The 26187-nt window shown below is 42.3% G+C and overlaps 3 protein-coding genes across 4 annotated transcripts; 1 reads left to right on the forward strand and 2 right to left on the reverse strand.

The window, feature by feature from the left end:
* The first annotated feature begins 2077 nt into the window (after positions 1-2077).
* Positions 2078-7677, forward strand: LOC109487319 (membrane-bound transcription factor site-2 protease-like). Its single transcript, XM_019791297.1, has 9 exons — positions 2078-2377; positions 2816-2919; positions 3535-3639; positions 3945-4086; positions 4497-4677; positions 5352-5449; positions 5762-5996; positions 6461-6536; positions 6854-7677. Exons 1-9 carry the CDS (start codon positions 2078-2080, stop codon positions 7074-7076), a joined length of 1464 nt encoding a protein of 487 aa, XP_019646856.1. The 3' UTR covers positions 7077-7677.
* Positions 7431-14443, reverse strand: LOC109487419 (fibronectin type III and SPRY domain-containing protein 1-like). 2 transcript variants are annotated; one of them, XM_019791412.1, is made up of 4 exons: positions 14204-14443; positions 10831-11037; positions 9297-9466; positions 7431-8715 (listed from the first exon to the last, which is right to left on the reverse strand). In XM_019791412.1, exons 2-4 carry the CDS (start codon positions 10903-10905, stop codon positions 8307-8309), a joined length of 654 nt encoding a protein of 217 aa, XP_019646971.1. In that variant the 5' UTR covers positions 10906-11037; positions 14204-14443; the 3' UTR covers positions 7431-8306. The 2 variants fall into 2 exon arrangements, with proteins under 2 accessions (XP_019646971.1, XP_019646972.1); XM_019791413.1 differs by lacking the exon at positions 14204-14443 and having other exon boundaries at positions 10831-11208.
* A 1722-nt stretch (positions 14444-16165) lies between these two features.
* LOC109487368 (E3 ubiquitin-protein ligase Midline-1-like) lies at positions 16166-24743 on the reverse strand. The gene is made up of 4 exons (XM_019791344.1): positions 24412-24743; positions 23775-23982; positions 22646-23355; positions 16166-17113 (listed from the first exon to the last, which is right to left on the reverse strand). The coding sequence occupies exons 1-4, from the start codon at positions 24705-24707 to the stop codon at positions 16327-16329; spliced, it is 2001 nt and encodes a 666-aa protein (XP_019646903.1). The 5' UTR covers positions 24708-24743; the 3' UTR covers positions 16166-16326.
* Positions 24744-26187: the final 1444 nt, after the last annotated feature.

Consider the following 26187-nt stretch of genomic DNA (forward strand, 5'->3'; position numbering starts at 1 on the left):
CTGTTCTATAGTATGCAAATGAAGGAGGTCTAGCTACATGTCTTGAGCAAGTTCTCAATGAACATTGTTTATTCCATTCAAACTTTTACTACTAGAGCTAAATTTTCAAGTTTGTGTTAAGATTGTGGAATTTTTATGAGAGTAACATAGTTTGTAATGCTAGAATGTATTGATATGTGGTGTTGTTTTTGTATTTTTACTGGAAAAAAATGATTTTGAAAAAGACTTAGGCTTCAATCTGAAAATTGATATGAGGGCGCTGGTTTGTTACATGAGGGCGCAGCGCCCTTGTTCCCCAGTTCAGAAAAACCCCTGATCACGGTATCTAGTTTTGATGAAACACTTGTCCTAAGGTTTAGTTGAGCTGCACTGTCACGGGCAACCGGCAGGGAGCGCAGTTCACTAGCCATGCATCTCACAAAAGGTCACCCAAGATATCATTCCGCAACAAGCTACCATAAAGTGACGATATTAAAGTTAATATGACGAAGATCCATTCACAACGAAAGTGTAACGTATGACAAAACATACGTTTTGGTAATAATTTTTGCTTTTTTTGCTTCAGAGTTGGGGGATTTCAGAGGGAAGTATTTTTTCGGACGCGCATGTATTAGGGGTCAAAAGTATGTAAATAGACTTACTTCCTGAAACAAAACGTGCACAGTTTTGTCTGTTTTGGTTGTAGTTCTTGCCATGAAATGGTCCCGAAACGTACACTAAACTGTATACCGAACGTTGAAGAAACGACCAGGCATGGAACTTTGTTAGAAAGTGAAGGTGTCAAGCTTACGCTACCGCTGTTTCGGCGTCTCGTCTGTGCAGAACTAGCGAAATTTCGGGTCACGCAAGCTCACATGGCGCACCGCGTCGATGGTTTTTGCTTTGCCTGGTTATAAATATTAGTTTTCTCCTATTTTAGCAATCTTTGATTCGCCTAACGTAGGTTAATAAGCTACAGGAAACTGAGATGATCCAGTTGAGTGCAGTAGCACTGCTGTTTGTGTTCTGGGGAGCTGTTTACGCCGCCGACATTCTGATTGCGGTAAGCTGATCTCTGCCTAGCCGTGGCGACTCTTGACTCGGGCTTACATTGCATTACCCTCTGCAAGAGTCGTGGAAAGATCCATTGGCAGAACTGCACATTTCCCGTTGGCTGCTCGATGCTCCGTTTTTGACCCGGTTTTTTGCTGTCCCGAGCTTCCCTACAATATAACTCCACAATTGGCCGGGTTGCCGATGTTCAGATCGGCCTAAATATTCCACAGCGCGACGGGAAAGTACTAAAATAGCTAGTCGGTACATCCGCGCCGCCATTTTGGATATAGTCCGGAATGTCCGCTACCGCCGTCGGGAACGCTCGGTAGGCTTTCCGGTTATGATCGGAGAGTTTTCGGTCCCGCTTCGGTAATCGTGGCGCTACCGAGCGTTCCCGACGGCGGTAGCGGACATTCCCGACTATATCCAAAATGGCGGCGCGGATGTACCGACTAGCTATTTTAGTACTTTCCCGTCGCGCTGTGGAATATTTAGGCCGATCTGAACATCGGCAACCCGGCCAATTGTGGAGTTATATTGTAGGGAAGCTCGGGACAGCAAAAAACCGGGTCAAAAACGGAGCATCGAGCAGCCAACGGGAAATGTGCAGTTCTGCCAATGGATCTTTCCACGACTCTTGCAGAGGGTAATGCAATGTAAGCCCGAGTCAAGAGTCGCCACGGCTAATCTCTGCCCCCCTCCCCCATAACGTTAGCAGGAGTAGTTTTTCTGAACGTATACGTATACGCTACGTATACACCGTCATAATTGTACCGGTGTCCTCTGAATCCATTTCCATGTTATTCTAACAGTAGTAGAGCTGTTGCTTGGGAGTTCGAATTCCAATTTTTAAAAAATAAAAATCATCAAAACAAAGCTGTACACAATGGCGTGACTATTTACAAGTTGTTTCCAACTAAGTTGAGAATTTAATTTGAGAATTAATTAAAATAAATTTCACAATGAAAACCGCATATACGAAAGATGTATAGTATCCTAATTGTGTGGCCTAAGGTATGTACAATTTCGCAACTTAAATAAAATGGCCAATTTTTCCCAGTCCTCCAGCTACAGCAGGCGATACGACCGCTTCCTCCACCGCACGGGTCTGTCCGTGTCCCTAGGCCAGGTCCGCTGGTACACAACCGGTCTGAACCGGACGTTTGTCCGCCTGGCCAGCTGGCAGTCGCCATGGCAACGGGCGTGGTTCTCGGCGGGGGTGTGGTTCGCCTATGTGGCGATGGTTGGGTCCATCGCACTGCTGGTCGGGACGTTGGTGCAGGGTGTGAGGAACTTAACCAGGGCTCCGGAGGAGAGGACACAGCAGATACTGGTGCCTGTGGTGAGGGGGATTATTTTGTTTGTTTTTCCTTCAGAAGTTTTCATCGCTATTCCTTTTGGAGTCTGAAGAGGGTACACTACAGCGTTTACTTTAATGTACAAACTTGGAATGAAACTGTACAAATCAATGCATTGCATTGCATCAGAAAAATCAATAATGTAATGCAGGAATGTCTGTACAATCTTGACAGTAGAGGGATTTAAGACTTTTTAATAGTTCTCATCATTAGCTACAACTTCTTGCCTTGTTTTGTATCTTTTTGCAGAGTCTATTTACATGTACTGTACATAGATTTGTACATATACCCTTACACGTTGATGGTTTTACAAAAGACAAATACTACAGTGACACTGACACCTTTGTCACATTACATGTAAGAGATTTTAAGTTGTATCCAGATATTTGTATGTCAATGATGTGGTCTTTCATATGTTTCAGATGCCAGGTGTGAACCTGCCCTGGAGCCACATGGTGTACTTTGCTGCCACCTTGCTGCTGGCTGGGGTACTGCATGAACTTGGTCATGCCATTGCTGCAATTAGGTAAGAGAAAAGGCTGGGGTAGCAATAGCCTGACTGAACCTCGCTTTTCCCCGGCTCCCTAGTAGTCTGCCACGGGTGGCGGACTATGTAGGGAGCCCCCCGGAGCTTGGGTTTCATAGGCTAGGGTAGCAAAAGTTCTAATGATCTACCAAAGGTCATGTATGATCTATCACATCTATTTTCTTAGACACACCATTTAGAATACCATCACACTTACCAGTGTATAGTGTAGTATTGTCAGACGAATCAGAAGCAAGGTTATAAGAAGATGTTTAAAGTATTTCTGTTTTTCAGTGTGTTTGTGTGTCCATAAATGTAGCTACTTGAAAACAGTAGCATCAAAGGAGGTGTGAGGGGGTATAACTTATATACAGTGACAGATTGACAGGAAGGTTGGTGGTCAAAATGGTCTCCCAACAGGCTAGGAGGTACTAGTAATGAATGGTGGAGGAACTCAAGGATTGCATATGCGCAGCCGTGAATTATGCACAGAATCAACGAGAAATTCACAATAATAAATAAACCAAGAATTCACAACAACTCATGGAGGTGTGAATTTCTTGTCTTTACCTTATTGTATTAGCCGCAATGCAACACTGTTTTGTATACACATAGAGAACAAGTACGGGTGAACGGATTTGGGATCTTCTGTTTTGTCATCTACCCTGGAGCGTTTGTGGACCTGTCTACAGAACACCTGGACAGTGTCTCAGCTCAACAGTAAGTTCTCACAGCAACTCTAACATTAAGTTTCTCTTCTTCTCCTCCCTTTTTGGCAATAGAATATAATAGGAATAGTATTGTAAGCAGCTTGTAAGTTGTAGTGCTTATTTTATTGGTATGTATGTAGATGTTACTGTTCCCTTCTATGCTTAGCATGTATGTGAAAAAGTTGGCATAAAAATTGTGTGGGCCAATGGCTAAAGAAACACAGAAAACAGTGGAAACAAATTTAACTGTAACTGTATATAAATGTGTTTGATGAAGTTTGGAAACAACTGTATAATTTTTTTTTCTTTGCCTAGGAAGCTGAGAATCTTCTGTGCAGGAGTGTGGCACAACTTTGTGCTGGTGGTGTTAGCCCTGGTACTGCTGATCTGCATGCCGTACCTCCTCCTGCCACTGTACAGCACAGGACAGGCCGCTGTGGTCACTGGGCTGGTGGAGGTAGGCTTAACCTTCAGTCTGCTAACGTATCTGTTTAGTACTCAAAATTTGTTTTCGTTGTTGGGTTGGGCAGCAGAGAGAAGGTTAAGAACTGTCTTTGGAAATCTGGTAGTAGGAAGCTTAGCCATCAGTCTGCAAAGGTATCTGATTGGCACGAGATTTGGTTCCGTTGTGGCATCAGACAGCAGGGAGAAGGTTAACTGTCTTTGTAAGATAGTTGGATCTACTGTGGCAGGTGGGAGTAAGTGGGTGGTACATGGAGGAATTCAGGAAGTTGTTGACAGTGTGTAATAGTATTACTAATACCCAAGTAACTTACGTCATAAAATACACTCCACAATCCCAACACATATCCAATGTACCAAAACACTTCCGTGAAGTCTGAATCCCCAATTTCCTGTTTATTTTAGGGCACTGCTGTCTCAGGTCCAAGGGGACTTCTCTTGGGAGATCATGTGACCAGGATGGATGACTGTCCAATCAGGAGCAAGGAGGACTGGGAGCAGTGCATCCTGGGTGTTCTTCACACACCTCACAGAGGCTTCTGTCAGTCTGCAGATCAGATACAACATTTCAACACAGCTGTTAAAGGTACTGTAAAGTCGTAGTGTTATTTCGTAGTGATTATGGTAAGGCCACACCAATTTAATTTGTTGGTTCTCGGATTCGCCTCTTCGTTTTTTTCTGATTTGCAAAAAAAAAAAAAAAATTTGATTCTGGTCCTGAATCAACTGAAAAATGCTCATATTTTGCCCCCAACAGTTGAAGAAAGTCCTTTTCTTCCTACTTGTTACAGTTTTCCCATCTATCATTGCAGTGGTTTGATTAAAAGTTCAAAATTCAATGTTTAAATTTTAACCCAGCCTTTTGTGTTGACTTCATGGCTCATTCCATAGCATTTAAGCCTATAATGGGATGCCTAGACCTCTTTTTATTTTTTTCGCCCTGTCGCTTCATATTTTTTCTGAAAAAATCCGAGAACCAACAAATTAAATTGGTGTGGCCTAAAGTATTGGAAGGCAGAGCCCATCCCTCTCCTTCCACCACCTTTTACCCCCCCGACTGAAGTCAGGGACCCATTTTACACATGGGTGGAGTGAAGAAAATTTTGTTACGCGCCTTTCCCAAGGACAGAATGTCTAGCCTGCAAAGCACGAAATGCAACCCATAATCTTTTGATCTTGTGTCTTATAGCCTAGCCATGTGGCCATTTGATGCCACTCATAATGAATTGACTTTAACTGTACCACTCTTCTGTTCCTCAGTTCACAGGACGGTACATGGTATAGTGGAGTGCTGTAACACCAACACCAGTCTGAGTGAGCTGTGCTTCTCTTATCGGCACTCTAACTTCTCAGCACAGGTGAGCTGAGCATTTAATATATGTATTCATTATACTAGTATAGCCTGACACTACACTATAATAGCCCACACTGTTATCGGCATTTCCATGCCAGAATAGGCCTCTACGGCCACATGAGGACTTGTGACTACAGATGGATGACAGAAGCAGTCCACGTCATACTTACAGACAAACACCAGACATGTAGACTCCTTAACAGGTTTAATAGTTAGGCTTTTGTGTGTGTTTATTATTAGATGTGGTATATGCTGTTTTCTCCTAGAAATCTGCTTGAAGATTAGGTGATCTTTACAATCGCATTATTTTCCACAGTACCATGCATGTCTGCCTGCCAGAACAACTGCCTCAGGCCCTGTTTGTCGGACCAACCACGACTGCCTGACACCCGAACGTCACAAACTGAGCCTGCGCCGGCCAAACTTGCACCCCAGCTCTGCGTTCTGTCTGTTCCCTGCCCTGGACAACAACACCCGGCTGGTCAGGGTCACACAGGGGAGAGATCCACCCATGCTGTTCCTGGGAAACCCGTGGGAGCTGTACTATCATGGTTAGTGGGTTAACAGGGCTCCGAATATGTTTTCCTGCAAACCTGTACTGGTACACCGTACAGGGAGCATTGGAAATAACCTGCACCAGGCAGATTTTACCTGTGTTAAAGTAGGTTTTATGGGGTACCCTCAGTATGCATCAAAGTAGAAGTTTTTCAGAAATGATTTGAATTTTATGGGTAAAACAGTACAGAACTTCAGAATATAACAATTCACAGATACTTACGTACCCAATACAGGGATGGTGTAGGTTAATACACGCGTAGCTACAGGTAGACATAAAAAATACCTGCTCAGTTCCAATTTTACCTGCACTAACCAGTGTATACAGGTGGTATTTCCAGCCTTGTTTGGCTATGCTGATTTTCTCGAGTGGAGGACAGGTATATGGAAATCAATTACTTCCTGAGTATGAACTGTGGGTACGTGATACTATCTGTATCTGTTTACCTATCTTTCCCAGCCAAGGTGAGCAGCTACATGCCAAGGTTTGACTTCCTCCCCCTGGAGTTACCTGAATTCCTGGAGACCTTCTGCAAGTATCCTTCTTTTGGCCCTGAAGATACATAGTACACATTCTTATACTAATTGTATATTGTAAATTGTATTGTGTTGTAATGTATTGGAGAGGGCAGCTACTCTCTGCATTGCATTGAAATGTTTTCTGCATTTACATTAGACTTTGAGCCAAAGCTTCAAAATGTATTTTTCTGTTTGCCTTTTCTGTGATGGAATCTATGTAAAGTTTATGCAGAGAGATTAGGGTCAGTATGTACAGATGTAAGGGTGCCCAGAGAGAGCAGCTATATACTGTATAAGAGATTTTTTCCTGAAGGTTCCTTAACAGGTGTAACAGATACCTCATCTCCCTGTCCGGAGCGCTGGCAGTCCTGAACGTCGTCCCGTGCCACGCCCTGGACGGACAGTGGATCCTGTCAGCCCTGGTGGACTCACAGCTGGGGAGACTTCTCCCCAACAGGAGGGACAGAGACACCGTCGCTGCTCTGATTTCCCTGCTTGGCACTGTGTTACTCGGGGCTAACATAGCTCTAGCTTTGTGGAGCCTTATTTTCAGATGATATTAGTTATCTCAAGGACATTATACTACAAGTAAATGTCCTTGGTTATCTGTAGTAAGGGAGGGTTTATTTATTCATGAAGATTTACCAAATTTGTGAAAGGAATATCCAAGAGGACGTCCCTAACCGAAGCTATGTACTCATTTTCTCCTGAGTAAGAAAATACATTGTAGGTGTAAAGTGCTGTTAACAAAGGGTACAACACTAGGGCCTGCCAGGGATTTGAACCCAGAACCTCCAGATTCCGAGTCAAGAACAGCCCTAACCACAAGACGACCTTGCCACCTGAAAGTTACAAGTACAGCTACTACAGCTGTGCTTGGATTGGATACAGTTTCATACAAAGAAAACATCCCTGGCAGTTATTCTGATATTTAGACATGTGAATGGAAGCTGGCCTTTGATTGGTCAAAATCAATTGTGTTAAAAAGAAAAAAAAGGCATGAAGCATAGCTTGCAATGATACCATCACAGGAGAAAAGTAGAGCAAAACTAAAGCAAAAAGTCATGGAAACGTCAGAGGAAATAGCTGAGAAAAGTCCTTTATTGAAACATTTTTGGCAGCTGTGCTGCCTATTTTAATAAAGCTATCCAATTTGTATATCTAGACTATTTGTATATCTAAACTGTACATAAAGCATTGCTGTAAAACAGCTTGTCTCAAACCTTTTTCTGATTTCATATAATTTCTTTTCACTGAATCTTGTGCTTGTGGTTACAATATAAAACTTTCTGATAATGTATCAGAGCAACTTAAGATAATGAGCTTGACTTCACACTTAAAAAATTCTGTACCTTATCTATCTTAGTACAAGGCAATTTTTTATATAGCAGTAGCTAAATATAAAGCAAAACAAGAACTGTGACAATATCTATGATATTCCGGAGGGGAACATCCCATATTTTAACTACAAAAATTAAAAAATTCTGGCAATTGCCGGGGAAATTGGAATTTATATCCATTGTCACGATCTATCAACTTCTTCTTCTTATGAAAGTGTTGAAACGTTGTCAACAGGAAATAAGAGATTGTAGACTTCCTGGCAGTATGACCACCCAGGGCATACTGGGTCACAACCCTGTCAATCAACTAAAAGACTCTCTCCACCCACTCACTTCCAATCCTTGCTGAACAGCACAAGATACATACAAACCGCCCATTATCTGCCCAAAACAATACTTCCGTCCCGGAAGTAATCCAGGGTAACTACATGAAGCTATCAAGGATAACTAGTCACTGCAGATGGACAAAGAACCTTTATACAGGGAGAAGGCTGGAACAACTGGTTCCTGGAAGGTGACATTGAAAGTGTGGATGACCTCCTGTGTTGCTGGGTCTGTGAAGGTCACGCTGCCAAGGTCATAGTCCAGGTGAACACCGATCCTCTCGGGACAAGTGGAAATTCGCACCTCAGTCTGTTCCCCCTGAGCCAGGGCTTTGAACACGGAATCGTGGAGCATCGACGGGATCCACTTCTGTTTTTCCAGGCCCCAGGACTTCTTTGTCCAGCCGATGTCTTTGTCCCTACGGACAGATCTGTACGCGACCCCGATGGTAAAGGAGCCCTCCCCCGTCAGGATCTCCCAGTAATGCTTTCCCTCTGATATGGCGCGGTTCCCCAGAATCGTGTAGGCATTTCTGCAAAACAAACCCAGTACAGTAGTAACATTATGGTAGTACCAGACTGAGTACAAAATGTAGTAGGTATAGTATGACAAGCAATACTAAGGCCTATACAGAAAAATTAGTTGGTTGCACTTGGTTGTAGTGCTTTCCCCTCTGATATGGCATTTCTGCAAAACAAACCCAGTACCAGTAGTAGTTATAGTAGTTGTGGTAGTAGCATGTCAGAAGTAGTAGGTATAGTAAGACAAGTAGTAACGCCAAAGGAAAAATGGGGTTTCATGCTGAGATGGACAAGATGCTGTCTTTCCTTCAGTTATCCCGTAACCCACTACCAGCTGACCGGTACTATCATCACTGAAATTTTTTTTTACTACTTAAGTTAGACTGACATGTCAGCCCATTATGGCTGCCAGGAGGCATTTATGTCACATCTAAAGGCCTAATAAACCAGTCTATAATTACTACTACATCACAAATTTGATGCCTAAAGGCTGCAGAAGTTTAAGAAAACATTTTTAACCTTCTACCTACTGCCTCATCCATACAAATCTGGTGCCAAAGGGCTACCTTGGTATGCTGAAGGCTAATCTTACCTGGAAAGTGGCTTGGTAGTGATGAGGTCTGGCAGGGAGTGACATTTCTGCATCTTCCCTTTGGTGACTTTGGTGTTGTTCTTGCTCAGGTGCAGGTAACTTCCTGCGCTCTGGGGGTTGAACTGGAACTGGAATTTACCCCGTGTTTTCTCCACCGAACAGGAAACAACCTGAGGACAAAATAACAACTTTCCATTAGCAAAGATATCTGATATTGCTGGCATTATCCATTTTCAAAATGTGACAGACCCTAGGATGAAAACAAGTTACTATGGCCATACAAATTTTATTCCTTGGTTTGGCAGCAGAAATAATAATAGCAGAAATAGATCCTATGTTATACCACAGGCATCAGTTGGTGTAAATGATGTTTCAAACAATGAATTCAACCACTTCGAGTGAAGCAATGAATAGGAAAAAAATATAACACCTAGGAAAACAAGGAGTTTCTTCAACTGTTGGTGCCAAAACATGAGCATTTGGAATTATTGATGTCCTTGAAATAGATTTTGAGTTTTTGATTTAGATTTAACTGTTATCTTCTTTTCACCTCAGAAAACAAACTATAAACCGAGACATAGAATCGGTACGGTCTAATGGCATGTTGTCCAGTGACTACTCATTTTTTTTTGCATCCAATTACTCAAGCTAACAAGATTACCCGACTAGTCCACATGGCTTAAGTCCTTTGGAGCTGGCTTAGGTGGTACCCAATTAAACTCTGATTATTCTATATCTTCAAATCCCTGTATTTACTTGTGGTGTAACACCAGATCTTTTTCTGTAATCAAAGAACACAGCTGTTAGCCTTGAAGATTCTTGGAATCAGCTTGAGATTGACCATAGGGTTGTCCTTCAAGTCTGATGATAGTCTGCTTTCAAGGTCAGTTTCAAGGTCAAGCTCTTTGACAGTAAAGAGACACATTCTTGTACAAGTGACCATATTTAAGAGACATGAAACAGACATTTTTTTTTTAGATCTGGGTATGGAGGTGTGCGTGTGAGCATGTGTGCATGCACGCATGCGTGTGTGTGTGTCTCTAAGTATTTTATTGACTGCACTTGGGTGGGTACTGGTGTATATATGATCAGGCTGTACAGATACAGATCTGGGAGCCAAACAGCTAAAGGTTAAGTAGGACACAGTCCTTAAGTCGTAATTGATTTGCTTTGTTATCTGACAAACAGCTCCATATGGCAGATTGTCCCCAAAAATAAGTCTGCTCATGCTGTATCATCACTTACCTATGAATGCTGTTTCTATCACTTAAACCTATGCCCTACTGACTTCAGCTATAAGTACGTGTTGTGAGTGAAGTGAGCTTATATACAGTAAGGGTTAAGTTTTGGCTTGTCTGTTCTAGAACCAGAAAAACTGCATGCTTTTCTTTTGACAAACCCTTTTTTTATTCAGCTGCCTTACTGAAATGATCCCAGAAAAGACGACTGCAGCAAGCACTATCTTACAACCCACAGACAATGCATGCTTCAGTAACCATAGTGGTGTTTTACATACACACACACTTGTACTTACCTCTGGTAGGTTGCATAGTGGCCCATTGTCTGAAGCACTTCTTTGCATTTTTGGCTCAAGTTCCAGGTACTGCATGTCTGACTGTGCTGATTTCTCAGTTGTCGGCTTGAAGAGATGGTATCAGTGTTGTCTAGCGGTAACTGCGTACAACCGTGCAACGTCCCGCTCAGTTTCGTGCACCAGCTGTGTGGGATTTCTCCAGCTGAACTGCAATTTTATACATAAAAGAGTGACGTTATCAAATGGGTCAAGGACCGAATGTTTATTTGTTTTTAGGTCACAATAAGCCCTCAGGTGATACAGCCTGATTCTATATATAATTAATGTAAAGGTCTGTTCTTAGGTCAATACAGTGCATATAAATGTAAATGTGAATGCTTAGCCCTAAAAGTGAGCTGTAGTAAAGCCACATTACTCCACCAGCTATTGGAAAAGCATTATGCACATTACGGTGCACTTTGTGTTCAACCAAAGAGGGAGAGAGACAGCATTTGTGGAGGAAGCTCTACGTAGGGGCAGAAAAAAGCTTTTCCTTTAGGCCACACCAATTTAATTTGCTGGTTCTCGGATTTAAAAAAAAAAAATATGAAGCGACACGGCAAAAAAATAAAAATAAAAACAGGTCTAGGCATCCTATTATAGCCCAAAATGCTACAAAAGGAGCCATGAAGTCAATGCAAAAGGTGAGGTTAATATTTAAACAATGAATTTTGAACTTTATATGTTTTAATCAAACCACTGCATTGATATATGGAAAAAACTGTAACAGCTAGGAAGAAAATGACTTTCCTCAACTGTCGGGGGCAAACTATGACCACATTTGAGTTGATTCAGAACCAGAATCTTTTTTTTTTCAAATCACAAAAAATGGAGAGGTGAATCCGAGAACCACCAAATTAAATTGGTGTGGCCTTACTTAGAAATTGTGGCAAATCAAAATAGCTAGCCCAGCAACAGAAAAGGTACATGTAGGCCCCCATTTTCTGTCTGGCATTGTACTTAGTACATGTAGTAATGAACTAAAGCCAACCTTGGCAACCATAACAACAGCTGGTGACAATATTGACATAAATTAGTATTGATGTATGTTTTGAGAGCATACTTAATAATGTTTGATGTAGTTTACAGGTCAGGGACATTCTATAACAGCATCAGACAAATAGATACTGTAAAATACATTTACTTCACAAGCTGAAAATTTATTTTGCTGTATGAGAGAAAAGGTTTTTGTGAGGTTTGAAACAATTCTGTAGTACATGTAGGATTCAAATACAAAGACATATTCATGCTGGCATGAAGGGGTCACTGAAAAATCTCAAATATAAAACCACCGCAAAAGTACAAATGTAAATTCATGTTTAGCATTTTGAAACTCAAACAAGAACATTACATGTTGTAATTGTCATGTCAATCAAAGCTTTCACAACAGAAAACTAAACTTATTAGAAGAATATAATCATGTACTTGAATTCCCCAGTAGCACATTTGTTGCTCCTCACATGATGTTCACACAGAAATTTGAAGCCTTTTCTAAACACGACTGCGTTACTCACACCAGGACAGAGACAAGGGCCAGACTAGCCTGCGGTATTTAGAAATCTGAACCTGCGAAATACCTTCCCTCTCAGACACAACAAGACAGTCAAGCTGCCAGGACAATTGTTTTGCAGTGTCCCAGCTGGGTTTTGGGCAGAGTTTTGCTACTTTTTCTGTATTTTTAAGGTCTTTATAGTCATAGTTCATATAATTCAGCTAGTGAGAAGTATTTTGAAGTACAAATGATTATTTAGATAATTTGCATAATTGATAAGAAAAACCTAAAATTGTAAGTGGAGGTATGAAATCATTGAACTCTGGTCATTTCTTACTAGTAATATTCTATATTTAAATCTTCAACTGTTTATCTTAAGAATTCTCCAAAAATTAAGAGTTACATGAAAAAAATGTGACGCAAATGTTGAAAGATAATAAGTATGTACTACACATACCGTACATGCCTAATGATAGATCTAAGTAAAAACAGAAGCATTGAATGATAATGCTCTTGGAAGTCCTTTGAAGGCTAACTTTTGGTCGGTACTTAAAGTTTGCAATGCTGCAAGTACTGACAAAAAGTTAGCCTTTTCATGCATGTACAGACATGGCTAGGTGAAAGCCTGACACTCTGCATGCACAACAACAACTGTAGACTATTCCTGCCCAGTCAAGTGAGGAGTTCAAGTGTACCGTGGAGATACCATGGTTGCAAGGCGTGCATGTTTGCTAAACACACACACTTATGCAGCACTGCAAGTTTTAAAATAGACTTTGATTGGCTGTAGCAAACTTTATGGTTCTGTTGTTGTCTCTTCCTCTATTTTATGTACAGTCAAACCTGTACAACTACAAGGGATCACCTGTACATAAGGCCAATGTGGCCACTTTTTGGTTGTCCTGTAGATAATTTTCCCATTCACACAAATATTAAAAATCCTGTCTATAGTGACCACCTGTCCACATAAACAGATTTTATTGGTGACCCAAGTTGTTTTCTTGGGCAGTTTTAAATGTATCTTTAAGACTATACATGCAATGTCTTGACTTTGATGTCTTCATTATTCAATAGCCTTGTTTTTTTACACTGTTTGTTCAAATTATGTGTTTTGGGTTCATTTTGTATTTTTCTCTCAAAGGAATTATTTTGAAGTGTATATCAGTAGCTTTTACATGATTTCAATGACCGAACTACCAGCATAACAGACGCAGTCCCCGAAACAGTCCCCGAAAGTTTCCTTTGACTTGCCAATCAAATATGTCATTGACATTTCTCCCCTAGGCTGTCCAGCTGCAGCCCAAAAATAGAACAAGATATTTCAACAATTTCCTTAGACTGGGGAAAAGAAAAGCGAATTGGCACAAGGCCTTCAGCGCAGTTACCGTATACATGGGTCAGGGTTGGGTGCACGACTAACAAAGTTGAACCCACAAAACGACTTCGAACTCTTGCCCCAAGTTAAGTAAACACAGACAAATTTGACAAACTACTAGTGACACACAAACGTCAGTAAATACGTCGCGTATCGTCCAACCCGCACTCTAACCAAATAAACAAAGCGGGCGTATATTAAACCTTACCTTATGAGGTAGGAAGTCTTTGTCTTCTAAACATTCTTAAAATCAACTCGAGCAAAGTCTTGCTGCGTTAGTACTTCAAATTATGACAATGAACTTTAACCTACCTACTTTAATACATGCGGTCCGTATGTTGAAATAGTCCTCCACTGGACGTTCAAAGACCGTACAATGACAATGAAAGAATTTGAACACTCAGCGGTTTGTATATCCTTTCTTTTCAGAAAGATGACGATCTACTACTTCTCGGAAAAAGACTTACCCCGGTGCCCAGCGAGCCTTAAGAAATTACCCCTAATTGTGAGACGTCTTCACGGCTTCAGCGTTTCCTTAAGTGTCCTTAGAAGCATTCCTCGAGAACCCTTAAGTCTTTAAACGTTGGAGTCTATCAATTATTCAGGAACAGTTTGATCAGAACGGTCCAGGTAGCACGTCTGCAGGAAGCCGTTGTGGCGCACTTGATGTTTCACCCCTACTGGGAGTTCATCGGTCATTTTCAACGGGTTCGATTACACGTGGGCGAGACCATTTTCCACGGGAGGGGACACGCGTGGGGGTGCCATACAAGAAATAAAGGATTTTCGCAATCTAGTCAAAGATACAGAATACAAAAGATTCTTATGTTAAGTAATAAAACGTTTTAGATTTTATCCCGAGATCAAAATGGAATATCGACATGGATTTTTCACCTGTAAATTTGATATCACCCCTTCGAATGTTGACTTGGAAAAACCCTCGGTAGAAAGCTCAGCCTACACTTCCGTCCATTTGTCCTAACTGTTTGCAGTTTGACATACTACCTGTCACAGGCATAGTACTTTATTGTAAATAAAGTGACTACCGGGGATCGCCAATGGCAACGTGTAGACGTTTGACTCAAAGGGCTGTGACGTCAATGCCGCGAACGAACACCGAACGTTGCCCCCGGATGTGGGTCACGGGCACGGGTTCAACAAGATGTTGACGTCGTGTGTTTTCGCCATCAGAGCTGAGTTTTAGACGTACACCTTACAAGCATCGTGAACCCCCCAAAAATTTTAAAAGAAATTTAAGAAAACGTAACTTCATAACTTAAGATTTAAAAGTAGCTTCATGTAGCTAAAAGAAATTCAGTTAGGCGTAACGTTAGAGTCTACAGAAGCTAACGGTTAATGTTTAGACAGACAAAGCCAAGAAAAGCAACTTCGGGGAAGTTGTGTACAACTACAATGTACTAGTAGTAGTAAGGTACTAGTACACCGGAAGCGGATGTGACGTCAATGGTACGTGAGGAAGTCCAACGTCAAGGACAGTGATATTAACCAGACGCATACCTGCGATATCAGGGACTATAAATTATACATGTGGAAACTAGGCAGGAACAAAAAGAAGCAAGCAAACGCCACCACACTGACAGAAAACATCAACAATCTAAGCGTTAGAACACGTTACAGGTGGTGCATGGGAAAAGATCGGTTTTATGTTCAATCCATGCTTAGGAAAATGTGTTCTGATGTCAGTTCCGAAAAAATAGGTAGGCGGGAATATTTTATTTATCTTTTTCACTGTTTCTAAATTCCAGATTTTGGGTGAAGTGATCCAATATTAACAGTGTATAGTCATAAAAAACATCAGGGCCAGGGCTGTCTCCAGGAGCTGTCCTTCCGTTTTCCTGTGGGAATATTTTACCCGCTTTACTCAATAGAAATTACTTCTAAACATGTACGAACGTTCAAGAGGCTGTGAAGTTCAGATGTCAGCTCGAGTATTTCATGTCCCTTGCATGCCAGCGGCCTACCAGAAAAAGGCTAGCTATAGGGTCGGTGTTTTGGCTTGAGTTAGTTGGGAAACCGGAGGGCGGAAAAACAACATTTTCTTTCCCAGGCTTAAGAGGTAAAGCTTGGCTAACAATAACATCCATAGCAATGTCACGTCTGCACAAACAGTAGCTGACGTCAAAGCAGGTTTGGAGAAATAAGCAACTTATCTTCGGGTTTCACAGAGGAACTGATTCATCCCAGACACTAAACCGCTAGATGTACAGGGCCGGAAAATATGTCAGTCACCAAGGTTAACAGGGGAAAGACGTAATTTACATGGAAAGCGTTTTACTGTTGATCGCAGATAGCCCTAACAATGTATGAGTGGAGTGTTACCTGCTCGAATCAATGATTGTGTAATGCTCTCATGACTGTAACGTTACGTCTTGGGAAACAAGTAATCAGACAAGTCTTTGTTACACCATTTATGTTTTACTGTTACTTTTTAAAACCACATATCTTTGTCAGAATCAACAGTTACAATCTCATTTACATACACCCTCAAAGCTTCAGATGCCGTTTAATGTCTCTATTGACACCGCTTTAAGTTCTAACATTCGTTTTTTTCTTTGCAACATTCCCTTTACTACTGAGGCATGGATACTCCGGTGTGAAGTTTAAGAACGGACGATATCCCTCCCAGCCCAATCCACAGAGAGAATGCCGGGTAAACCGGCCGCTCGAACTTGACCTTGAACGTGTGGATGACCTTCTTGCTATTTGCGTCTTGGAAGGTCACAAACCCTGCATTGTAGTCAAGAATCACCCCTATCTTGTCCGGGTGGGGAGAGAAGTTTATTTCACAAGAGTTGCCTTCATCGTGCGCTTTGTAGGTGTCGCCCGATGTCCGTTCGATGCCCCACCCCCCGGCCGACTCACCGACGTTGACCTCGCGTGACACGTCTCCATACGCCACTCCCAGCAGGTAGTACCTGGCGTCCTCCGTCCCGACCTCCCAGTAATGCCTCCCGCCCGACACGGCCGCGTCTCCGAACACCGTGGACGTTTTGAACCGTCCCGGGACCTCGGGGAGAGAGGGGATCGCATCCCCCTTCACTGCCCTCGTGTTTCTCTCTGACAGGTGCAGCCGCTTTCCCGCCGTTTCTGGGTCGAACCGGAAGAAGAACGGGAGCGTTACCATGGAGACGCTCGCGCTTGGACACACCCCACCCCCACTGTCGTCTGTTGCACAGACCTGAAACTTGTACTTTGTGTCAGAACTGAGGCCGCGAACGACGGAAAAGTTCCCGCGTATGTTCTGTACAATAATCGCGGGGTCATCTGAGGACTCATCATCACAAGAACAGTGAAGTTCGAACACTCCACTATCGTCCGATGTCTCCCATTCTATGTAAGCCAGGTCAAAGCTAGTCCTGCACATTTCTTTACGAATCACTGGAGCAGGCAGGGATGATTTCTTCGACGTTTTGTTTTCAAGGTCAATCTTTGAGTCTTCCATCTTGGCGCTGTGAACCTTGGGAGTCACGTGATGTTGATCTACTGCGGCTATTTTGTCAGCGGAGCATCCCATGTAGCACCGCGGCAGTCCTGTAATGAGATATGCCACAAAATATGATGCTTTATTTGTTCAAAATGCTGTGTTTTTAGCCAAATCCTTTCTTATTAACCAGAACCATATTCCATTTTCCTGAATCATGTCATAAACAAGATACGAATAAATGAATGAATACGATACAAATATTGCACACCTAAACTTGGAATTACATGTACACCATAGTCAAAATAGCCCCTCAACCCAGATTGAGTTGTGTTTAACGAGATCAACTTCAGATTTACAGAATTCATTGTTCCATTCTTCCATTGGTCCCTATTGCACGGAACTACATGGCATTGCACAAACCTACACCCTTTAATACAATTTCAAACCGTTCCAGCTAGGTATGAGACACTCTGTATAGAACCTCCAGTCGACTCAGACTAATTTAGACCCCACTATGATAATGGTTTCCGATATCAAAGGAAAACATAACAAACCTTACGCCCCCTCCCCTCCCTCCCTCACGATATATCTTTCAACTCACCTGTCACGGTACCCAGGCGATCTCTACCGTATAGGCTGTAACCGATGCTGTCCAAATCGAAATAATTAAACCCTGAAGTATCCTAAATCATCCTAGATAGCTATAAAACGTGATCTGGTAGCCATTTAGGAAACGTTACACCATGTACAATACGATATGTCCCACCTGTAAACCTGTATACCTGTTGACCCGCCCAGGTGTGTGTACCGCCCCTCTCATGACCTGTTTCCTAGCGACGTGACGTCATGTCACGTGACTGTAAAGGTCACCTTTCAGTACTTTTGTCAATGAGGCAATCAAAGACTCATAATGTTTTTCTGTTAGAATGCCCAGTTTCCTTTATTTTACAGCATTTTTCACAGTCAATGAAAATTACTCTATTTGCAATACAAAATGTGTAGCGTGTGCTTTTTAACGCAATAGACATGGATGGTAACAGGTTACTAGGGCATCGACAGAAACCTCGACTAAGAAAAGCTTACTAAAGCACCGCACTGATATTTTTCAGTTCGCACTTAAGCTTCATACATAGAATCATAGGTGAAATAAATGTACATGTAAGTCATTTTATAATAGGATCGGTGATCATATAATATGATCATCCGATGATCATCGTATTTATAGTATCTTAACTCTGGAATGAATGCCAATGTAAACGTTGGTGCAATCATATTATTTTAGCTCGTTTTGTGTCCCAAATTCCCCTCGTTGAGTCTCGAACCAGACAGTCGGGAAAGCTGACTGTCAGCACCGTTTTGCCGCTGATGTGAACGCAGGGTGGATGTGTTTTTCGATCCATAGCAAGGCTGTCAAAAAATTACGGACAAGCCTAAGCCACATGTCTACCGGAATCATAGCTGTACTTCTTTGCTAGCTGTAATCGATGTCATCACTGTCATACTCTACATCAAACTCGTCCTTTTTGGAGTCGAAGGGAATAGCTTTTGCGTCCTGAATGGAAAGAAATGATGAACATATCATGGATCAAAACATTGCTCTTGATAAATATTGGCAATCTTAAAATAAGTCATTACTATAGAGACTCTAGTACATCTGAAAGAAGCGGACATCTAGAATTTTGAAACAAAAATATTGAAGCAAAGGCACCAAATATCTACCTCCCAATCACTGGCACTGGCAGCGGCTCAGGCACCGGCATCCCCTCCTCATCAAAGCCGACGGACATCTCAGCTTTAGCGTCCTGAATGGAAAGAAATGATTAACATATTATGGATCAAAACATTGCTTTTGATAAATGTTGGCAATCTTAAAATGAGTCATTGCTAAAGTACATATGAAAGAAGCGGACATCTAGAATTTTGAAACAAAAAATATTGAAGCAAATGCACCAAATATTTACCTCCCAATCATCGACATACGACCTAGCCACCTTCACCTCCTCCAGGAGCTCCTCAAAGCCGGCGGACATATGTTGGCTGCTGTCCTGAATGGAAAGAGATGATGAACATATTATGGATCAAAACATTACTTTTGAAAAATGTTGGCAATCTTAAAATGAGTACATCTGAAAGAAGCGGACATCTAGAATTTTGAAACAAAAATAGGAAGGCAATATATTGAAGCAAATATTGCACCAAATATTTACCTTCCAATGAATGACATCCGGCCCAGGCATCTGCACCACCTCCTCCTCCGCAAAACCGAAGGAAATCTCTTCAGGTTCCTGAATGGAAAGAAATGATGAACATATTGTGGATCAAAACATTGCTTTTGATAAATGTTGTTTGGCAATCTTAAAATGAGTCATTACATCTGAAAGAAGCCGACATCTAGAATTTTGAAACAAAAATAGGAAGGCAATATATTGAAGAAAATATTGCACCAAATATTTACCTTCCAATCATTGATATACGGCCTAGCCACCTTCACCTCCTCCTCCGGGAGCTCCTCAAAGCCGAAGGAAATCTGGTCCTGAATGGAAAGAAATGATGAACATATTATGGATCAAAACATTGCTTTTGATAAATGTTGGAAATCTTAAAATGAGTCATTGCTAAAGTACCGAAAGAAGCGGACATCTATCCAGTTAGCATGAACCGTTATTGTATGTAGGCCAGAAATGTGTAGTGGTCGAGATATGCATGACCTTTTTTACCATTTTCGCATGCGCGAAAATGGTAACTCAGACGAGATTGAGATTGGATCAACGGATGGATGGATCAACGGTTCCACCCTTCAACGGCCATGCAGACATGCTAAGTCACCGCATGTCGCTAGATGTCGTTGTTGCGACGGCCATGCAGACATGCTGAGTTGCCGCATGTCGCTAGATGTCGTTGTTGCGAGTGCACTTTTTACCATTTATGCCTTGGACGTTTGTATACTTTCCATTATGGTTGCTAATTTCAAAATCATAGTTCTATAGTATTAATGTTGCATAACAAAGCTGCTGACAAAACAAACTTAATTTGTCTTGAACAATAACTTGATTTTATTATTTGCCAAAAATGTTGATAAAGACATGTCTATAATCACAGTAATCAAGGATTTTAATAAACTGCATAAATTATGTCAATGAGCATTAGCAGTGTGGATTAGTCTAGATGTTCAGATTTCTATTAGCCGGCAGTCCAGAGGGTCACACGTCCGACCAATCAAGGCGCTGCAGGCAAAGCTTATTAAAAGCCTCCTTTTCAGGCGTTCCCGGATCGGTGTTTTTGTGTGTGTGTGTGGTTGGGGGGGGGGTGTATTTTCTGACCAAACGTAGATCGCACGCAATAGAAGCTCCGGCCTACATAGCTGTCCGTGGAACTATTGATATTACCTGGGTGCCTAACTTTCACCAACATGTCTTTTGTATTTTAGGAAATTAATTAATTAATGAGTGAGTGTTTAATTAACTTAAATAGGTATTGCATTGTTTGGCAAGGTATTTTCCATTGACAATTTTTAATGGATCAGGTTGATCAAATGATATAATGTAAACAATTATATATGATTAGTAAAAGATGACTTTTGAAGTTCTCTTCGAGTATCATTTTAGGGTTGAATCAGGGTCAACGCGAAAAAAAAATCATGATCCGGTGATCGACATCATGCCCCCCCGCACACTTCATGTATTCAGTGTTCTAAATACCCGTCTTCAGTCTGCAATTTGCAGATAGATTTTCAAGATTTCAGGATAAAATACACAATCTGCAATTTGAAGAATAGAAAAAAAAACTATGGTCCTCACAACTTCATATTCCCTTTGTTTGACCCGCCCGGCGCCCAAATCCCGCTGCGATTCAAGCCGCGGCGGCTTCCCGAGCCATGCAAATAAACCTAGTCCTGACGCCACAGCCTCCGATTTCCACCGAGCCAGCCCCGAGCGCATGCCGACAGCGAGGGATGTGGCTCAGATTTCCGACGATTTCCTTATTTAGATCATTCGGAAGACTTCGGGTAGCAAACAAAATGGCCGCCATGCACATGATTTTATACTAGTAGCTTCGCTTCTCAACCGAAATGAGGAAGTTTAACCTCATTTGCAGACTTTAGCGGCCATGGAGTTGATTTGGGGAAGTGCTGAGACGCGATTTCGCTACGGCATATGGGATTTTGCCGCGGAGGGAGTTACGTACGCCGGCAAAAACTTGCTTCAGCGATCGGCTCCAGAAAATTTATCTTTATGCTGCCGCTCAAGTCTTCGAAGGTGGTTTAACGAAGTTTATATAAATAATAAAGCCACTTTGCGTAGATCGATCTCCGTTTTCTTGCGATGGTATGAAAATTCAAGTACAGTATATTTTCAAAACGTTTGATATTTCTTTGTTCGTTGCCACATGTTGTTTATTTATCTTATTGTCATGTACAGTTACCAGCGTGAGTCTGAGTCGAGCCATTGTTCTTATGTGGCCGTTAGCACATGTTGTTTAAACAGACAGCAACATTGAAGAAAAGAACCGAGTTAACAGACATCGGCACGTTCCTTGAAGTCAGGTTTCCCGCCGTATTTAAATAAGAAATGTGTGGGCCCGCGGCGTTTTGAAAAGACGCGACGCGCTTTGGAAAGACCCCGCGCCGTGGCTCATTCAAATTCGCTACATTTTTTGCTAAGTTTAATGTCTTCACCCACGATTTTTGACCGTCAATGTTGACGGTAAGGACTTAAATTTTTACCGTCCGACGGGAAAAAATACCGTCAATTGACGGTAAAACGGGCGCTGGCTAAAGCCCTGGTTGAATGTCACGAGGTTTGTAAACTTAGATGTTGGGGACAAAGCCATAGAAGAGATTTTGAATAAATATATATATATATATATATATATTAACGTTACTTATAATTTAAGTTAAAATGTACTTTTGTGTCTCATTTTTTTATTCTGACAATGTTGATGAGAACTAGAACCATTTATATAACTTAGGTAAATTGAAATGCTAGGATGGGGAAAATGTTCGTAAAAACTGTAAGCCTGTAAGCGGCGAAAATGGTCAGCTTTTGCAGAAGCACTTGTTTTTTTACTTACAGGAGGTAGCGGAACAGAAAGATGATAATATCCCATTGCTTCCTGTGCGTGTTGCATCGCTGGCTGATCATGAGTCGAAGGTCTAGCACGACGCGATGGACCTTTCTTTTGCTTGAGCTTTGTGGTTTTAGGTGTGTGTTCCGTCATGCATATGGGAGATGAATCTTCGGACGCTCTTACCTTGTCGGTAGAAAACCAGTAACATTTCGGCTTCCTGGTTGTTTTCATCGGAAAGCTATCACTTTTCGCAGTGCCACACTTATTGGTAGACGTAACCTCCACACTGTAAGTAGCGTTCTTCTTCAGACCTTTCACCGTACACGAGTTAACGTTAGGTTGAATGTCACGCATGCCGGATGAAAATTTACCGCGACAGGAACACAAAACATCGAACTTGGAATCCGAATCCTGGCCGTCAGCGTCCCACGACACCGTCACCTCCCCCGCTGTAGCGCTACACTTTTCTGATGAAATGACCGGGGCATGTGGCAAATCAAGGCCTTTCATGAGACTCTTCGCAGAACTCAGGTTTACAGAGACTCGATCTGTGGGAATGCGTGTGTGCTCTTCATCATCGAAAAACATGCTGGTACTTTGCTCCACACGGCCTCTGACCAGCTGCTCTGATTGTAAGAAACAAGCTGGATCAGTTTCTTTTACAGCCTCCTTGGCATACGCCAGACATGAGGTCGCACTCTTCACTTTCTTCTCAGAGTTGTCAATGAAGGTTTGGATCTTGGAAGTGTCATCTTTTACTACTTCGTCTACTTTCGCCACCATTGCGACCTCTCGTTCGCGGATAATGTCTATCAACGCATTGCATTCCGTTTGGATTTGTGATTTCACTTGAGCTCCGTGACTCTCTATCGCTGCTTTCTTGGTTTCAAGCTCTATGATTTTTGTTGTTTCTTTTTCCATCTTTCCCTCCATCTCTTCGACGACTTTCTGCAGATCCTCCTTCTTGCTCTCAAATACCTCCTCCAAGGCAGCTACGTCGTGTTCTTTGTGTTTCCCGACCAGTTTGCAGAGAGAGCAGACCGGAGTGCTGTCCTCCATACAGTAAAGTTCGACGGGCTTGTTCTTGTGGTCTGGACACACCACAGTCTGAAAACAACAAGATCCAGAAAAAAAATCAATCTACTCCTTCAGCTCAAATTCAAGCTGTACCGGCAACGCAGTAACATAGCGTTGGAGAGGCTAAACAATAACACGGTAACCTGTACCATGCGTCAGATCAGTAGAGGTCAGGGGTGGTAAAGAATAGAAATTGGCCAAATAGACAGATTTCATGCCAGTCCAGTTTCGGGAGCGGCAAACTGTTCTCCTTTAGCGGACCAACTACTTATGTTATCTATCTATCTATTTGCCGTTTCTACTCTTTCCAGCCGCTTCTGAAGCCCGGTACAGGTTAGCGCCAAGGTAAGACTTACAACAACAATGTTGTATATCCTATTAGGGATGTTATAGAACTCTAATTAAGGACCACAAGCAGTAACGAAAGATCAGTATATACTCCTACTCACCTTTTGCATGCCATCAAATGACTCCATGGGCGCTACCAGTTGGTGGTTGGCCAGCACGCCACGGGATGGGTGCAGCAGTTGCAAACATTCCCTGCAGTAAGACAGCTTGCAGGTGCTGCAGCTCTTCACCGCGTCTCTAGGGGGCGCTGCGTCACACACCAGACATGGCACGGCGTCCCGCTTCAACTGCGACTGCGCGTGTTTGAACCTGGTGGCGTGGTATGTTTTTAGTGATCAAATACTGACAGTTCCCAACTGTAGCTAATTCTAGATCTTACAAAGCAGCAAAAGTACTAATTAGCAAAATAGACTAAGTTATTTGGTCTAAGAATGAGTTTTTGCAGGCATATTTCTACAAACTCTGAGGTATCCTATAGAAAGGGTCGGTACAGTTACAGGTTGTTGGTTGCTTTGATCTCTTCAGGATGTGGATTTCTGGACTAATCCACAGGCAGATTTTGCTCTTTTTTTTTTCGCTAAGAGAGCCGGACACTAGCAAGCAACAGAAAACATCCGAATGATCAGTAAAAGATGACTCGAGTATTGACAATGTCTTACTAATACTAGCAAGAGTCCAGTATATGTGCTCTGTCCTGTACAGGGAGGGAAAAAGATCTGATCTTTACGTCAGCCCTACCTGTCAATGATGTTCTGAAGCAGTAGGTTTCTCCTCAGCCCGTCTACGCCTCGGTCACCCAAGTGAACCTCCTCTCTGCAAGTCGGACAGGCGAAACTTCCCGGTGTGTCCTCGGGGGAGGGAGGGGCTGGCTCCGAGGAGCAGGCGGCCTGCGCCCCCTCTGGTTCACCGGCGGGAGCCTCTAGGAACGCCTCGGCGCACCTGCGGCACAGGTTGTGTTGACAGGGCAGCAGGAGCGGACAGGTGTACAGCTCCAGGCACACGGGACACGTCAACTCGTCTCCTAAACCCTCCATCTTTCGTGTAGACTGTAGTCTGAAGTTTCACCAGGAAACGAGTGACCGAAACTATGTGACTTGGGCGGGTCCAAGTGTCAACAACAGGTACTAGTATTGCGCAATAGCGCACTTAGGTATATCTAATTTGTCCCCAATATGCCTGCTTAGCTTCGTATTGTTTGTTTGTGTACGTCTCTGTGTTATATACATGTATTTTATGTAGTATTATATCTAAATTTGTTAATTATTTTATGGTCGATGGCGGCGCTTACGGGTGACCGTGCGTCTGTAAATCTGTGGCGAACCCTTCCAGGGTGTTCCGTAGAATAAAAAAAGGAGTACAGAGATCTTTTTGTACTCTTGACCAATCTCCGGTCTCCAGTTGTTATTTAGGGGGCACACCCCAGTTTGTTTTGTGTGTCAATTCGATTCTGCACACCCTCAACTCGAACGACCGTCTCTTTCAGGAAATAATACCTGAAGCCAAAACACTGTGAACAATAGTCAAGTCCTTTAACTTGTCTTTACTTTAACGAGTCTTGCTTTGATAGCATGCCCAGACATCCCCACTACTCTCACGGCCACTGACACCATGTGACTCACCTTACCAGACTCAGGCTTGGTTTCAGCCAGCTGAACTACCACCTATTCCAGCATCACTGTATCAGTAGTCCCGAGTGCAAATGTGGGCATCCAAATGAGACACCAGAACACTATTTATTACACTGCAAATGTTATAATACTGAAAGGACCAAAATGTTGTTATCCATATCTTGCCTTCATCTTGAAAACATACTTCCTTCCGACCCACTCAACGTAAATGACGCCACATTATGTACTTTACTTCTTACAGGTAGCCCCAGCCTCCCTTACCCTACCAACTGCCGTATCTTTGATATTGTGTTTAACTATATCCACCACTCTGGAAGATTTGACCAATCTCAATAATGTTATGCTAGGTATTGGTGCGCCAGCCACTTTCATTTTATGTTAATGCTATACTTTATGTCATCTTTATGTTTACATTTGTATTATGTTTTATGAGCAGCGGATTTACATAAGCACAACAAGTGCTTCCTATCCAATGCTCAAAAATCCATGTGAATAAAATAAAAAATAAAAAATAAAAGTCCTTTAACCTCTCAAATTTTACTAAATTTTAGGGGGAGGGGTAGGATTTTTCGATGAAAATGACGCCAAAATTGGCCATTTTCACGTGCATATAAACCCATCACCCATATTTTAGACAGCAAAATGCTTTATATTGTCGGAAAGAGAAAATCCTTATATCATCATGTAAAGTATAAAGAAAATCCTAACACTGAGATTATCACAATAGCCCGTCGCGCGAGGCATAGCGACAGATGTGCAGGAATGGTCAAACCGAAGCACCACACTCAAGGCGGAAGGACACCCGCAAGTAAGCCTCGGGTCCGAAATCAATTTTCACCCAAAACACGCCACTTCTTACACTTTCTAGCCATGTTAGCAGTTGACG

Source organism: Branchiostoma belcheri, unplaced genomic scaffold, assembly GCF_001625305.1.
Source record: "Branchiostoma belcheri isolate BF01 breed outbred unplaced genomic scaffold, Haploidv18h27 scaffold88, whole genome shotgun sequence".
NCBI classification, from domain to species: domain Eukaryota; kingdom Metazoa; phylum Chordata; class Leptocardii; order Amphioxiformes; family Branchiostomatidae; genus Branchiostoma; species Branchiostoma belcheri.